At 40.4% G+C, this 16,895-nt stretch overlaps 1 protein-coding gene and 1 long non-coding RNA gene across 2 annotated transcripts in view; one reads left to right on the forward strand and one right to left on the reverse strand.

Annotated features, from left to right (window-relative positions):
• The window catches only part of LOC133661568 (uncharacterized), a 195,055-nt gene that overhangs the window by 70,688 nt on the left and 107,472 nt on the right, over positions 1–16,895 (forward strand). The gene's annotated exons all lie outside the window — the stretch shown is intronic.
• Positions 3,534–15,605, reverse strand: btg1 (B-cell translocation gene 1, anti-proliferative). The gene is made up of 2 exons (XM_062064856.1): positions 15,130–15,605; positions 3,534–8,007 (listed from the first exon to the last, which is right to left on the reverse strand). Exons 1-2 carry the CDS (start codon positions 15,272–15,274, stop codon positions 7,604–7,606), a joined length of 549 nt encoding a protein of 182 aa, XP_061920840.1. The 5' UTR covers positions 15,275–15,605; the 3' UTR covers positions 3,534–7,603.

The following is a 16,895-nucleotide window of genomic DNA, read 5'->3' on the forward strand; positions in this document are numbered from 1 at the left end:
TTTACTTTCATACCTTATCTTTCCGCACTCATTACGTCATCATTAATGTATTAAAGTGAAGCCATAAGCTCTCAGAGAATCCGTGTTGATAAACAAAACAGAGCGGGGGTTAGGATCCTCTAACATGTTCTGACAGCTATCAAATATTTATATTTAGGAGATGAGTCAATGTTGGAAGGGGAGGGTTGCAAGATGTTCCTGTTAAATGTGGCTCGTTTAGCTGGAGTCTTTATTTTATGGACTCTTATCAGTACAAGATAATGTTTTAGAACAGGGGTGTCCAAACTTTTTCCACTGAGGGCCGCACACGGAAAAATTAAAGCATGCGGGGGCCATTTTGATATTTTTAATTTTCAAACCATAACAAAATATATGGATTTTGTTTTGTTTTTTACCTTTAGGGCTCCGGGGACCATAAAGGGTCTAAGTCAGGGGTGTCAAACTCATTTTAGATCGGGGGCCACATGGAGGAAAATCTACTCCCAAGTGGGCCGGACTGGTAAAATCACAGCACGATAACTTAAAAATAAAGACAACTTCAGATTGTTTTCTTTTTTTTTTTTAAATAGAACAAGCACATTCTGAAAATGTACAAATCATAATGTTGTTGTTTTTTTTTTTACACTTACATGTTGTGGTTAACAGTATTCTATCTTTATTTGTCATTATTTATACTTTCTGAATAAATTATGTGATAATATTCATCAGTCAAATCATTGGTGTTGATTTTCAATCTATCAAGATTAAAAAAATAATATCAAAATCATGTTATTCATGTAGTTTGATCATTTTCCTGGACTGATGCACTCACATCATGTGGTTACTTCTTTTTTTTTTTTACATATGTAGCATCATCCCCAATGATACAAAGAATTGCTATTGCGACATCTAGTGGACACATTTAGAACGGCGGTTTCTTTCATTCCAAAATTTCGGCTCATTTTTATATTTAGCAAACTTATCCCGCGGGCCGGATAAAACCTGTTCGGGGGCCTGATCCGGCCCACGGGCGGTACGTTTGACACCCCTGGTCTAAGTCATTCAAATGTTAAAAACAAGTCAAAGTATTATTTTTTTTATTTATATAATGCTTACAGTAAATTTGTACAGTATATCAACTTCAGGTTGATATAAAGTTTAAGAAAATAAAAAGGTTTTATGCCTTTTCTGTCAAAGACAACTTAGTTTTTTTATAATAAAACTGAAATATGCAGTATTTCCCCCACTGCCCAAAACATTCAGAAAGCAATGTTTGATGTGAAGTAATTAGAGCCTTAAAAATACCAATAATGCAGGACACCATTGATTTTAATTAATTATTATTTTTGAGTAATCACATAGAAAAGATAAATAAAATCCCATTAAATATATTTGGGATCCGAAAGGTGCCCCACTCAGAAAGTGATACATTTTTATAAGTTTTTTTTTTTACTTTCAACACTTAAGTTACGAGCTCAACTTCAGATATATCTGTCGATTTTACGTTTGAACTATTATTTTGTTTGTTTTATGCTCTTTTGTCAAATAAAATGTTGATGTTTTTGTATGGCAACCACACGATATATGCAATATTTCCCACATAAAACATTTTAAAGTGAAATATTTGAAATAATTGGAGCCTTGAATAGGTCAATAATTCATTATAACATTGATTTTTTTTTTTTTTTTGGAGCAATGGCAAAAAAATAAAAAAGAAAGTTAGACAAAAGAAGAAAAAAAAGCCTGCATGGTAGCTTTGTGTCAACATTGCAACTTTTTCTAGTTAGATTTCACCTCATTCCATTGTTTTAAATGCTTTTATTTTTGCAATAGCATTTCCAGAATGTGTGGCGGGCCGGTAAACAATTAGCTGCGGGCTGCAAATGGCCCCCGGGCCGCACTTTGGACACCCCTGTTTTAGAACAAAACTAGCATGGCAACAAGAAGGACGGTTATTGTAAATATGATTCTTATTATTATTATAGTTCACTGGGGGGAGATAAAGAAATGATCGACAAAAAAAATCTCAAGTGAAAAAATATATTTCAACAACATACAATAGGTTTTTACTTGACTTTACAAAAAGGAACTAATGCTTCTGAAAAAAACTTAAGTAATTTTATAAAGTCTTAAAGAGAATATATGATGTCAAAACTTGATTTAATGCACAGTTTCTGAAATATATAATATTGGCCCTCTCTTTCAGCCCACTTGGCTGCTAGGCAACCAGCGTGCAGCCAAAGGTTGCCTTCGTAACCTAAACACAGCTTTATTTATTTTTATTTTTTTGCAAAGTCAGACAATTCAACCAACACTTTTGGACTTCCGCGCATACGGAAATGATGCAGTTTGATTGAAGTGGTAGAAGAACAAGTTGTTTCATTCTAGGCGGAGGATGGAATGCTGTTTTATTTCAAATAGAGAGCAGGAAATAGCTCATGAAAATGTTCCAAAAGTTTAGCCAGAACATTGGCTGTGCAGTTAAGCATCATTAAGACACATGTTTCAATGTGGAAGGTGTGCAAGTTAGCAGACGATGTAAATACTAAAGCAGTCTGTTTTAAACAAAGGGGTAAACAATAAGCGCAAAAAGCATGCAGACATAACAAATATGTAGGAAAAAATGCATAAAAGTACTGTCTCTCTCTCTCTGTGTGACAGGGGCACTTTTTAGAAGCTTCTTGGCAAATCTAAACTGGTAACATTAGCAGAACATAAAAGTGAACTACATTAAATTGCGTTTTGGTTTGTAACATTTCTTGAGATGTACATACATTTTTTGCCACCCGGTGAGTGAAAACTGTGGATATTATCATTATCACGAAATAAATACAGCAGCCAAATGACAAAGATGTGATTTGTGGCTGTTTTAAATCTGGAGGAGCTGTTCCTATCAAAGAGCTGTTCAAAAGACTGGCTCGTTATCATTTTTACATAGCTCAAATATTAAAGACCACTAGCAGTTATGCTGTGAGATACTGTATATCTTGGAATAATTCAAATTTACATATCCCACCAACATTTATTCTATTGGTGGAAATCATTTTAAAATATTATTGTAATTTAATTTGGCTTGCGTTTATATTGTATACATATAATTAGATGCTGCCAAATCCCCATGATTTGCAACGAGATATTTAGATTTGTCCCTTCACTATAAAACTTTGTGGCACAATAAAAAGTATGCTTGCTCCAGATAAAGTCAATGCAGACTTTACTGTTACATTTTAACAACGCAGATACAAATACAAATAATAATTAAATGGCATGATAAAACATGTGAATACAAAACTGTATATTACTCTACATACTGAACAACTTTATTTTAAGTACTAATATTTCTTCCTTCCCGGTACAGCAGGAAAAGTGCGCGTGCATGTACCGTGGCAGCATGAGCCATTTTAATATAAAAATTGCTTGCAAACCAACGACTAACAAATGGTAATCGGTTCTCATCGTTCACTTAAAACTGACAATCATAAGACTCAACTCGTTGGCAACCTTCACATCACTGCTCTAGAAGCATTCATATAATAAAGAGCGCACACTTGATCTATGATGCCAAGATAGGAAATCTTTTATTACAGAGAAAAAAACCTTTTTCTTTCAAAATATAGAAATCTGTACAACTTCCGCACAATCAATTTACATGAACTGTACAAATTTACAGCAGTTCATCACAACATACCCAGAGAGAAAAAAAATAAACTCAACACAATAACATGAGATCACAAGCTTTTCTTCTTGGGTAAGCTCAGATTTTTTTTTGTCTATTTTTCTGCTTTTGTAAGTAAATAGAAAAAAGGAGAAAAAACAAAACAAATAAAAAAACAGAGAATATGTCTATGATTACTGATCAAGGTAACTTAAAAAAAATAAAAATAAAAACCCAAAACAACTTTGGTCCTTGCCAACACACCCTTCAAAAATGGCTTCACTTACAAAAAAAGTGTTACCCATGTTAAAAGATGACGAGCAAAAAAGGAAAAAACACTTCAAGGATAGCAATTATTGGCACTTCCCATGTGTAATGTTATGCACTCTACCATTGCTTGTACAGTTACAATACATTCTACAATATGTAAAACACCATCGTATGTGAAAGTGGCAATAATTCAACTAGTCGATGACAATATTCATAACAACAAATCAGCTGTTCCCTTCCTGTGTCACGTCTTAAAACACACTTAACAAGCTTTCAGTAAGTCTTTATTATTCAATGTCCCAGGCCTGAGTTTGGCAATACATTCCAGGAGAGACTCCTTGCGTCTCCAGAAGAAAAAACTTGACGTTTTAGTGCATTTTATGTGCTATTTTACCTCCGACTTTTTTCTTTGAACCCAAAGCACTCTTTAAGCTATGTGCGCACGAGCGTGAATGGATGCCATTTAAATCGTACTGAGGACGTTAAGCCATTTTTCCGTTGGTGGTGGTACAGGCGACCAAGGGGATTTGGTGTCTTTATTTTTTTTTTTTTTAAATGTGTGTCAAATTTGGGGTCTGATAAAAGTTAATGACGAGAAGAGACAATGTGTCAGGGAGGGAAAGAGCAACCAGTGTGACCGTAAAAGAATGAGAGCGAGAAAGGCGACAAGTAGACACTAAAACTCCCGTCCCAGCCAGCTCTTCATTTTTCAGTATTTGCAGCGAATGTAAAATAACAGGTGGTGTGTGTGTAGGGGGAGGGGGTGCAGTGCGTCAAAGGCTATAGCTCCATTACCCATCTTTTCAGGCTTAGGCGAGCTTTAAACGTTCGGACCAGCGACTGACAAGACTACTGCATGTCGCCGCCCCCCGGCATCTGTTCCCGGAACCTGGGGCTGGGGTGCAGCCATCACATCCTTTCATAGGCATGTAAACAAAGATGCTACTCAGTAATTAAATGCAGCGCGATCCAGTGAGATGAAAACTAGACAACAGTAAAGTACGCTCAATCATTTCTCTTCCTTCTTTTCAAGTTGCTACGGCAATCCCCCCCTCCCCCTCCCCGCCCACTTTTGAGTGCAGCGTGAGCTCACCATTGGGCGAGTGTGTGCTGGTTTATTTATCCATCACCGCTGAGGGACAGTGGAAGGCTGGGCTCGGGATGCTGAAGAAGTCTGGAGCGGGGAGGGCCAGAGGGATTTTAGCTGCCCTGGACAAGAGTCCAGCTCTGACCCTGCCCGACTCCTTTATCACAAAACACCCATACCGGCCTTCCTCCCATGCTGGTGATGGATGATGATATGTCACATTAGGTCTACCTGCATCCACTGGAGGGTGGGGGGTCTGACAAGCAGTGTGCTGGCTGAGGGGGTGATATGTGGCACTTGAGGCACTCGAAGTCCGGGCGAGAGGAGATGCCAGGCTGGGCTATGTGGGCAGTAGAGAGCGCCATTCTGCGTCTTCAAAATCACTAATGGCTCATAGTTCACGACGAGAGGTAAGGCAATGCACCTCCAAAGCTCCTAAAAGACCTCAGAGGTGTAGGTGAAATGGAAGGCTGACGAGGCCTGGTGTTGCTTTAAAAGTGACAATGAACGACCACAACCATCACTTAGCCAGACCTTTTGGGGGATAAACCTCCTGTCAACTTCATGCAAACCATCTGAGGGTGTGTTCACACTTGTCATGGTTGGTTCGGGTGAAACAAACTGGTGCGTTCGCTCTTGTAGTACACTTTGTTAAGTCAGGTGTGTATCGAGACCGCTTAAGTCAAGTCTGGTGCGGTTCTGTTCCAGTTGGGCTCAATTGCCAACGCTACACTGATCAGTGTTAAAAAGTGAGAATATGTTGAAAGTGCTGTCTCTCTGCCCTGCTCTCTCTTCCTGAGTGTGTGCCAAAAGTGCGCTTCAATTGTATATTTTAGAAGCATTTTCTCCGATCTAAGCTGGGAAATACAAAAATAACGGACTTCAGGGCTATTCAACTAAAGTCTAAGTGCCAAAAAGCCATGGTCTTCCTTCACTATTCTTATTTTGTATATTCCTCAACCTATTTAGTGGACTTCTTTTGTGAGAGTTGCAACTTTTTTAGCAAAACACCAGTGTCCTTTGCCCAGGAGCTTAAAATATCAATGCAAGGATCTGCCATTCTTTAGAAGTTTTACTTTGCTAAAAAGGCTTATACTGGTCCTAGTTCCTCTATATCACAGAAGCGTTCTGCTGTTTTTAAAGGACCTACTGCAGAAAAGCTAGTCAAGTCTGTATGACAGCGCTTTAGTATTTGTAGGAATCTCTTGCAAAAATGTTAGCCTTTACTAAAATTTAACTGATTGAATAGTTGAATAGCCCTGGTATACTTTTCAACCCAGCAGACTGCATTTTGGTTTGTAATATTTTAGCTACGTAACGTGTCATGAAAGCTGTCCAATCAAGTCCTTACTTCATGCATGTTTTTGCTGTGCAGCCTTTGGTCCCATGACAAATATACCAGTCTGAACGCTAAGCTAATGGCCCTAAGTGCGCATCGAGAATCCTTTTTTTTTTTAAATTTTTGGACTACCCGAACCACAAGTGTGAATACAGCCTTGAATTAAAAGCTCTGAAATGTTCACAGATACAGTGTAAAAAAAATGCTTTAATCCAGAGTCCCATGGTTATTTGATATACGGCCGTCTGTCGCACCATTGGAGCTACAGTATGACTAAAAACAGAAGAGGAGGGTAAAAAAATGACATTCGAATGGATGGAATGCAGGCGATTAGCTCTAAAAAAAGTACACATCCCACACAATCTAACGTCAAAGTGCATTCAATGTCAATTCTAACAAATTTGGCTAGAATTGGCTCCTCCATCTTGGCTACACTTTGAATTTTGGCGAGAAAGGAGAAGGGTGGCGACGGAAAAGGGGGGCAACTTGATTGTGAATTTCAACGACATTCATTAAATCGAGGGGGAGGGAGGGAATTTGTGCCCTCCCCCTGGAAAGCTACATGGTCGATGGGAGGGTGCGGGGGACACGCTGGTATCCATAGGTAGCAGGTGTCGCAAACGTTAGACCCCGAGTTGAATCGAAGAGGGGGACATGGAGGGTGTTAGCTCCAGTCGCCAGCAGGTGAAGACTCCCTGTGGTGCAAAAGGTATGACCAAAAATAGACGCTGTCTTTATCTGGACTGGCTACACCCTCAACTTCCTCCTCAACTAAGCGTCCTCAAAACTTTGAATATCAAGGGAAAATTCCGTACAATTTGGCGTGTTTTTTGTTGCTGTGGTGTATTTAGCTTGTACCCATAGTAACCACAAGTAAGAAAAGTGCAAAGTCATTGTTGACAGCCTCTTCAGGGTTGAAGCTGATCACCATGTTTACAGTCGAAGGGGTTAAGGTAAGTCCTGGTCGGGATGTGTAGCTGCCCCAACAGTTCCATCTCCACAAAGCCTCTCCTAAAATAGGAGTACCCAGCTGATCCAATGACACAACAGAACAGATGATAATGGGGGGTGGGGGTTATCAAACCTACAAGGTTTCCATCACCTGGATGATAGGGCACATCCTCTGCTTTTTCTTTTGCTTTTTTCTTCTTTCACTATTTCATTTCATATTCTTAGCTTTTAAAAAGGCTCGCCCTGATCCGGTCAAATTCATCCAACTGGCCAAGGTGTGACCCTGAATGACAAATAGGCCCGGCGTGGCCGCGCGGCCCCCTTAACTGGACACAGTCATCATGTTGTAGGCTTTGGAGGGACTGGTTCTGCCCATCACCATCAGTTCCTCCTTGCAGCTGATGTGACTGTCCACCATGGGGCTCATCGTGCTGCCGCTTCCCGATGGCGAGCTGGCCACGGCCATCCCTGGCATGGCCGCCGGAATGGGCTGCGACTCGTACAGGACGCAGATGGAGCCGTCCTCGCCGATGCGATAGGACACTTCGAAGGGGTCCACCCATAGTGTGAGCTCACTGGGCAGAAGCAGGTAGAGTTGCTGGATAGTCAGGCCGATGCGCTGGCCCGCCTGCCCCACCAACGGGTCCATCTTGTGGTTGATGCGGATGCAGCGGTAGCCTGAGCCTTTGCAGGGACGGTCTGGGAACCAGTGGTGCTTGTATTGTTCTGTGAGGACAAAGAAGAGGACAATGCGGACTGAGTTCGGCTTGCAATTACCGTATTTTTCGAATTATAAATCACAGTTTTTTTTCATAGTTTGGCCGGGGGGTGCGATTTATACTCTGGAGCGACTTATGTGTGAAATTATTAACACATTACCGTAAAATATCAAATAATATTGCAACTTTTCTGGATGCCATTGGATGGATCGACAAAGCATGGGCTTCAGTGACAACCGAAACCATCCTGTCCGGATTCAGAAAGGCTGGAATAATTGGAACTGCAACTGACGATGACTCTGATGTAAGCGGCGTACCGATAGATGAGGAAGCGGCGCATTGTCTACCTTTGGAGTTGGCAGAGTTGTTTATAAGCGACACAGAGGAAGAAAATGTCATCGGATTTAGCGATTAGGAGTGACAGATTGTTTGGTAAACGTATAGCATGTTCTATATGTTATAGTTATTTGAATGACTCTTACCATAATATGTTACGTTAACATACCAGGCACGTTCTCAGTTGGTTATTTATGCGTCATATAACGTACACTTATTCAGCCTGTTGTTCACTATTCTTTATTTATTTTAAATTGCCTTTCAAATGTCTATTCTTGGTGTTGGATTTTATCAAATAAATTTCCCCCAAAAATGCGACTTATACTATACTTATATGTTTTTTTCCTTCTTTATTATGCATTTTCGGCTGGTGCAACTAATACTCCGAAGCGATTTATTATCCGAAAAATACGGTAGGTTTTGTGGTGCCACTTTTTGAGCAGTTGACCAAACGATTGTCATAAATTACTTGCGAGAGACGAGTAATCGCATTGTGAAATTTCTCCATTACGCCTATAAATGAGCAAGGTTGCCATACGTTGGACCTTTTAATTATTTTGGGTGTTTTTATTATCACTGTTTTGAAACTTGCCAGTTATCAATAAGCTGGGAGGAGCGACTGCATCACAGTTTGTTTGTCTATGACATGCATGTACAAGGGTAGGCAATCGGGCTGTGCTCCCCGTACACCTATTCCAATTGTGGAAAGGCTATACTATAGCATGGCTCAGAGGACTCGCACTAGCCTAAACATGCCAAACTTAAGGTCTGAAGTGGGCCCTAACACGCTATGGTTGGCCCAGTGTGACTACACCCCAGGGCTGCGCGATAGAATCAATACACGATATAAATATGGAATATTCTAATTATATCACCCTATCGTAAGTGTCTTGACAGAGAGTTAGCTTGCGTGGCTAAAGTATGTCTGTCCACAGTGGGGAGCCACTTCCAAGTTACTAATCGTCGCCTCCATGGCGGCAAATAAATTGCATGTCTTACAAGTACCATTATCACCGGACGAGGAATAGCTTTAGCATGCTACGCAGTGAGCAGAAGGCGTCATTAGAAGCCATGCTATCCGCTAAGCTAGCTTGAATGTACAACAGGAGAATAAGTGCTCAGTACACTTAACCAGAAGTGTCTCTGCAACCGTGTATAGCAGAAAGTAGCCAGCTATGAATAGGAAATTAGCCATTAAATTAATAATAATCTAGAGAGAGAATAATGCAGCAGATACACAAAGGAACACGCCCGAAAACTGGAAAAAAAAATTAATTAGTTACTGTATACGTCAGCAGCTAAGGGAAGAGCAATCTGTCACTTGTTGTGAAATTGTTCCGTCATAATTTATATACCAAAGAATATATTGTGATATAGAAGGATGTTCTGACCTACATTTTTGGCCTGGAATCCCGATCCCATTTTTTGCCTTCAGATTTGATCCGATTTTACATCCCGATGCGATACTTTGGCGATAGATTATAGAAGTAAAAATGTTTTATAGCAATTAACTAAAGTACAAGTAACAGATTTGTATAAACTTATCTTATTAGACCTTTAATTTGCTGGTGTCAAAAGATGTCTTCAATTTGTGATATTGAATGTTTCTTACAATTTGTTGGCACATCAAAGTGGCTAGTGCGCAATACCTACTAAACAAAAGCAAAACCTACTATTGTCTCCCATTTAAATCTTTTAGGTTTTGCCCTCAAACCCTTCCTGTACAGGACGCAGATAGAGCCTTCCTGACTTTGTAAACAAAAATGAAAACAACCCAATAAATTGTTTCGTAATAATCAAAAACAAAGAAGAAAACTAACCACATCGTTCATACCCTGACACCATACGAGGTATTGATAGTATCGACACCCTAAAGAGGCTGTTCAATCACCCCTATTTGGCTTTGAAGCTTTAGCGGTTAGCTTTTTGTGTTGTCCTGCTCAGTGTGTGTGTGTGTGTGTGCGTGCTTAAGGTCATTCATTTTCCTCTAGTCTTCCAGTGACTTGGAAAAAACTTAGTTTATTTTCCGCCATGGTGGTGAGGTTTAGTATCTTAGAAGCGACTTCGCACTGTGGATAGACGACGCGTCCATTGCAGCTTGCTCTCGAATTCGAGCCTGATGTTCTGGCAAGACACACACCCTCCTGGAATTCATGCAACTCCTGCATGCGTGTAACAAGAAATAGGGAAGTCTAATTATGTTTCTCTGAGCGTGCATCACTTTTGAAGGGCTCTTTCACGTGAGTACAATCTCAAGATCGGCCGGGCTAAGCAGGTCATTAGTAGGCCTGAGCCAATATTCGATAAGTCAATTAATCGGAAAATAAATGAAAATTAAGTCGGTAAATTTGCGAGCCTCGATAATCGCCATAATCGCAATATGTATGCACGGTAACGGATTACAAGAGCGACACTCCTTTGCATAGGTTTCAGCAGCTACGGTCGTTTGTACAACAAATTAACCACTGTAAAACTCCTGACGGTTATTACCGTACTAAATTAAAATGATCAAAAAATCTTCATCGACTAAATTATGGAGAGTTCGAGACCAGCTAGAGTTAGCTAGCTTAAATGCTATCATGTAAACGTCATTCCCTGATCTAAACTTGTATAAACACATTACTGTCTAAACAACTGAGTAACAGTATTCACATTAAACATAAAGGATGTGCTGTTTTTGCAGTTATCAATATAAACTCTTCAGTGTCAAATGGAAACAAACTCCATACAACAGGAAGTGAACTTGCGTGACATCCCATAAACCGGAAGTGAAACTACTGATCACCCAATTTACATTTATTACAAAACATTCCAAAACATTTACAGATTCAAATGGAAAAAGATCAATATATTTAAACACAGAAATAAAAATAATACGGCTTTTATGAAGCCAGAACAATATTTGCTGTCTCCTCTGCCAAGAAAGTCTATTGTGTGACTGTTTATTTTAGTTATTAAAAAAATTAAATTCGGTTAAAACTATTTTAGTGAGTGTAAAATTACTTTATGAGCACATTAAACAATACCAGAATAATAATGATAACCATGATCATTTTGGTCACAGTAACTTTATTTAGCCATTTTATTTATTGTTGAAGTTATGTATACTTGAGGGTTCCCCACCCCTCCTTAACAGAGACTCTATTTTACTTATTTTGGTTATGATTTTTATTCAAGTGCAACATTTTGCTTACAGAGTATTTAAAAGTTTACATTTCAATTACAATGTTAAAACATACGAGGAATACAAGTGTATTGCATTTGAATGTGTATACTTGCATTATTATCATGTATTACCATTACATCAGTGGTTAATTTGATCTAAAAATAATAATGGCAATAATATAATTTATCGGCGATAAATTTGTTATCATCCCAGGCCTACTAATAGCCGATCCGTAAATAAAGATGTAAAAGTAAATATCGGCACCTGATCCGGTCCCATGATCAGGATCGGGACAGCTCTGGTGGTACATATTGTTATTGCAAGAGACCTGTTCTTATATTGCGATATGGATCTTTGGCCTAATCACCCAGCCCCAATACTCCCAAATTTTGGCTTGATTTCTCTGGTATTCTTTTGTTGTGTAAATCCAGTCTGGAGTCCAACCTAAGTACAGTTATTCTCAGGGTGCAGCAGAAAGAAAAACAGCACCACCTGTTATGGTCCTGATAAGCAGCCATAAACAGGCGGCTGGTGGCGCCCTGGGCGTACGTGACAAAAAAAAAAAAGAAGTCTATTGAAATGCCCAATCCCTTCCCCCGGCTGCCGTCAGTGTCACAAAGTCCCCCATGACGGGCTGAACAAAAACACCAAGAGTTGAAGTCTGAGCCAGCCATCTGGGATGCTTGGCCCCGCCTCTTAAAGGGACAGGGTCCTGTTTTTGTTGAAGTTTTGCAAGGTGTAAACTTGTGATGGACTGACGCCACTTTCAGTTCCCTTCTGTAGCTTTACAATCGCAAAAAGTGTTGACTAAACATTCTACTCCTCATAGATTAATGAACAAAGCAAAAGGCGGGGCTAACTTTTATCGAATTCCCATTTACGCCATTGTGCTGTAGGTGAAGTAGGCCGGTATTTGAGTGAGGGGCCTGCAGGCCACCTGCATGTAAGCACAGGGATAATAACGCCTCCCTCACTGATGAGAAGAAAAAAAGGAGACTGCTTGACAGACCTTCAGCCACAAAAGACAACCTCCAACAAACCCTGGAGCAGATGGGATCAGGATCAACTCGACCTATTCTTAAAAAAACGGGGGAGGAGGAGAAGTGTGAGGGCGGTTCGTGTAAAAAGAAGGCTGTTTATTTGCGTCAAGCCATCCTTGAGGTGAGCTTGTTAGGGCCCGCCTGGCGTGGCGACTGTTGATGAACCGCCAGGTCGACAAACCAAAGCAGAACCGAGAGCTTCTGCATGTTGACTCAACTATGTGGATCAGCCCCCCCCCTTTCCAGTTTCCCCCTGCCGCCCCCCGATGACGCTGCGACTGGCCCCGTCTTCAATGTCCCGCTATAGGCTCCACCAAAACACCACCCCCTCACAGCAGACGCCATTTTGCGGAAACTTTTGTCTGTTTACACGAACCCCCCTTCAACCAACCTCCAACAAAAGCGACACACACTTCGCCTCTACGTTTTTTAATTAACCGAACAAAGATGAAACACTGATGAGGTCTTTATTGCCCACCATCTAAATCCTGTAATGAACAATCCTTATAGTTATGGTGTACTGACAACATTAAGCACTGCAAACTGTTGCTTTGGCTCCACTTTGGAAGGAGTTAACCCGCGTCCCAGCTCAAATGTACAGCTGGATAAGCGGGGCCCTTATGGTGGGAATGTAGGCCATCGTCTGCTGTTCCATACATGGAATGAAGCAGATGTATGGCAGGTTTAGTGTGCCCACTTTGGAACGTGTTCGGGGGAAAAGACCCTAATAGTAGTCACAATTTAATTTATTTGATGTCATAGAATATAGTTTAACATGTTTGGATGTATTTTCTTGGCAATTGGCAAACATACATTCAGTTTTGTGTTTTTGCTATAAAATGTTTTTTTTCTTGTTAAACAACAAAGCACCAAAAAAAAAATCGACTTTTATCAGCTTTAGATTGAACGTTGTTATACTAACAGAGTAAAATGTTGTAAATAACAAACCCAATAAAAGGCTCACTATAATTAAAATGGCTATTTTAGAATGTGACATAAAGTGGGACTTTCTAATGCTGCTTTTGTATTCAATTCATATAAGAAACTTGCAAATGACTATGTTAAATAAATAAAGGTTTATTGTTTTTTTTTTGCTCAACAACTAAAAAAACATCAGCTATACATTAAATACTGTTCAAACACGCAGAAACATGTTGTATAGTAAACAGGGATATCATCATAAAAAGACCTAAATTCTCTAGAATGGGGGTTATAACATTTTAATCCTGCTTTATATTCAATTTATATGAGAAACTTGCACATGACGATGTGTGAAAAAGGGTAAGTAAAAGTTTATGTTCTTTTTGTATAACAACAAATTACGCATCAGCTTTTAAGTGTAATACTGTTGAAACACGCAGGAAATAAAGTTGTAAAGTATGATTTGTAAGTGTATCCAACACAATCAGATACTCTTTGCAATTGAAAGGGAAATTTGGCATGTAGGATCGGGGGGGGGGGAATACCTGAATTATCCAGGGAATAAGCGGTAGAAAATGGATGGATGGGACAAAGATGTTAAAAGTGTAAACAAATGTTTAATATGTTTGTCACCGTGTCTTCTTTTGTTAAACAGTGAAAACACATCATCTTTAAATGTATTACTGTTATAACATGCCAAAATAAGTTGCCAAGTATGATTTTTATGCTTCTCCAACACAGACCATCGTGTAATTAAAAGGGATATTGTGGAATGTGGTAGACCTAAGTTTTCTAAAACAGGGCTTTTTAACTCCGCGTTTATCCTAAATCAATACAAAAACTTAAACATTTGGATGTTAAAAACGTAAATAAAGGTTTATAGTTTTCACTGTGTCTTGTCAAACAAAAAAATACATCAGCTATAAATACAATACTGTATTGAATCATGGGGGGGAAAAAAACGTATTTCTCTAAAAATGGGATCAAGACTTTGGATTATATTTAAAGAAACTACAAGGATAATAGATAAACTACAAGGATAGTAAAGTGTGTCCAGATGGACTAAAACAAAAGGGAATATATCCAAATGTGTCACGTTGAAGTCAGCCGAATATTGATTTTGGTTTAGAAAAAGTTATCTATATGTCAAATGTATGTTTGAAGACATTTTAAGCGCTCCCTGTGATCAAGAAAACGAAGTGTTTGATAGTAAACGACTTGGCGGAGAGCATTACGTAATCGTGCAGCGTCTCGTCATTGTTGTTGTCGTCGAGGCGCACTTCCTTGTTCCAGTCTTCCTGCCCCCGCTCCCTCACTTCTTTACCAACAAAGTAGCTCCTTCGCCCCCGTTTGGCTTCCTATGCTCCAAATATGCCCTCTGGTCGAGCAAATCGTCGAGTGGCAGCTCACGGCGGACATTTGGTGCGCTATTTCGGGTCGGGGGTTTTGTGCGCAAACGCCGTGCGCGCTGATAAGTGAGACGCGGCGAGAACAAAGAAGGTTTCTTCTTCACTCCCCCTTCGCTCGGATAACAGCCGGAATTTTGCGCCCGGCTTTTTGCCGCCTGAAATAAAGTTGGAAAGCCATCTGACGAGGGCTTTGTGGAGTTTGCGGGAATTAAAACAAAAAAAAAAGTGTGGTGGGGGGTGGGGGGGTTTTTGCTCACCTGACAAAATGTCGTGTAGGCTCTGGCTGAACGTTTGGACCTGCCGGTCGTTTACGTGTCCTTTTACCCGCAGAAATCTCGTCAGAAATCCGACGGCGGCGTTGATCTCTGGTTTCATGGTTCCCCGGGCACAAAGGGTATGCATTGAGGAAGGCAACGGCCACGGCCTGTGCGCTTTTTTTGGTCACTGTACGTTCTAAGTGCCTCTTTTTCTCCACTTTCGATCCGAGCTTGGCGGCTCCTCTGCGCATTTAGTGCCCAATGTAAGCCCGGGGTCCGCTGGAGGAAATGACTTGGCCCAACAGATGTCTGTTGTTGGTAAATACCACGCAGGGGGGTGGGGGTTGGGCTTCAGGTACGCGTGGGTGTGCTCTTCCAGTCCTCCCTCTCCGCTGCCCGCCTCCAGAGTGAAGCTCGTTCGCGGATGGAGGGCGCTTTTATACCGCCTCCCCCTTCTTCGCGCTCTCCCTCCCCTTCCAAGGCGCTGACACAAGCTGCTACAGCAACAACAGTTCACCAATGGCCGCCCCGGCCGCTATCTGACGAGCCACATATAGGAGGAGTGCGGTGCGCGCGTCACGGCTCTGAAAATAAACACAACATTGCGTGCCGTGCTGCGTTCAAAGACGGTGGGAGGAGAAGAAACTGAAGCGGTCCGCGCCGTTAATCCAATCTTGCCGTGCTCGGCGCCTCACTTCAAACTGAAATCCAGGCCTGTTTGCGATTGTTGTGATCCAAGCATTTCACTCTTCCACTACTTTGGCACGTTTTGGAGGAGGTGGGCCGAAAGCGCGGAGCAATTGCACGCACAGGCGCATGTTTAAGTCAACAACGTGGTCGACTGTTTAAAGGCTGATATACACATTCGCGTCACATAGCTCGCGTTCCCTCTGACGGCGTCTTGGTTCGTTCATAGCTCTTCCGTGGCAATTCCCTTCCCAAACTCCAAGGGGCAGTGTTTTGTACAACTCCTGCTGACTGTATTCATGAAAGAAAGAGCGCTTCCTGTAAACTTGTAAACAATGGCGTCTGAAGCGACATCCACTTTAATGTCAGTGCTAATTAGGGGTGTGGGAAAAAAATCGATTCGAATTCGAATCACAATTCTCACGTTGTGCGATTCAGAATCGATTCTCATTTTTTAAAAATCGATCTTTATTTTAATTGTTTTTAAATTATTATTATTATTATTTTTTTTTAATTAATCAATCCAACAAAACAATACACAGCAATACCATAACAATGCAATCCAATTCCAAAACCAAACCCGACCCAGCAACACTCAGAACTGCAATAAACAGAGCAATTGAGAGGAGACACAAACACGACACAGAACAAACCAAAAGTAGTGAAACAAAAATTAATATTATCAACAACAGTATCAATGTTAGTTACAATTTCAACATAGCAGTGGTTAAAAATCCCTCATTGACATTATCATTAGACATTTATAAAAAAAAAAAAAAGAACAGTAGTGTCACAGTGGCTTACACTTGCATCGCATCTCATAAGCTTGACAACACACTGTGTCCAATATTTTCACTAAGATAAAATAAGTCATATTTTTGGTTCATTTAATAGTTAAAACAAATTTACATTATTGCAATCAGTTGATAAAACATTGTCCTTTACAATTATAAAAGCTTTTTACAAAAATCTACTACTCTGCTTGCATATCAGCAGACTGGGGTAGATCCTGCTGAAATCCTATGTATTGAATGAGTAGAGAATTGTTTTGAATCGGGAAAAAATCGTTTTTGAATTGA

This window comes from Entelurus aequoreus, linkage group LG12 (genome assembly GCF_033978785.1).
Source record: "Entelurus aequoreus isolate RoL-2023_Sb linkage group LG12, RoL_Eaeq_v1.1, whole genome shotgun sequence".
NCBI classification, from domain to species: Eukaryota; Metazoa; Chordata; class Actinopteri; order Syngnathiformes; family Syngnathidae; genus Entelurus; species Entelurus aequoreus.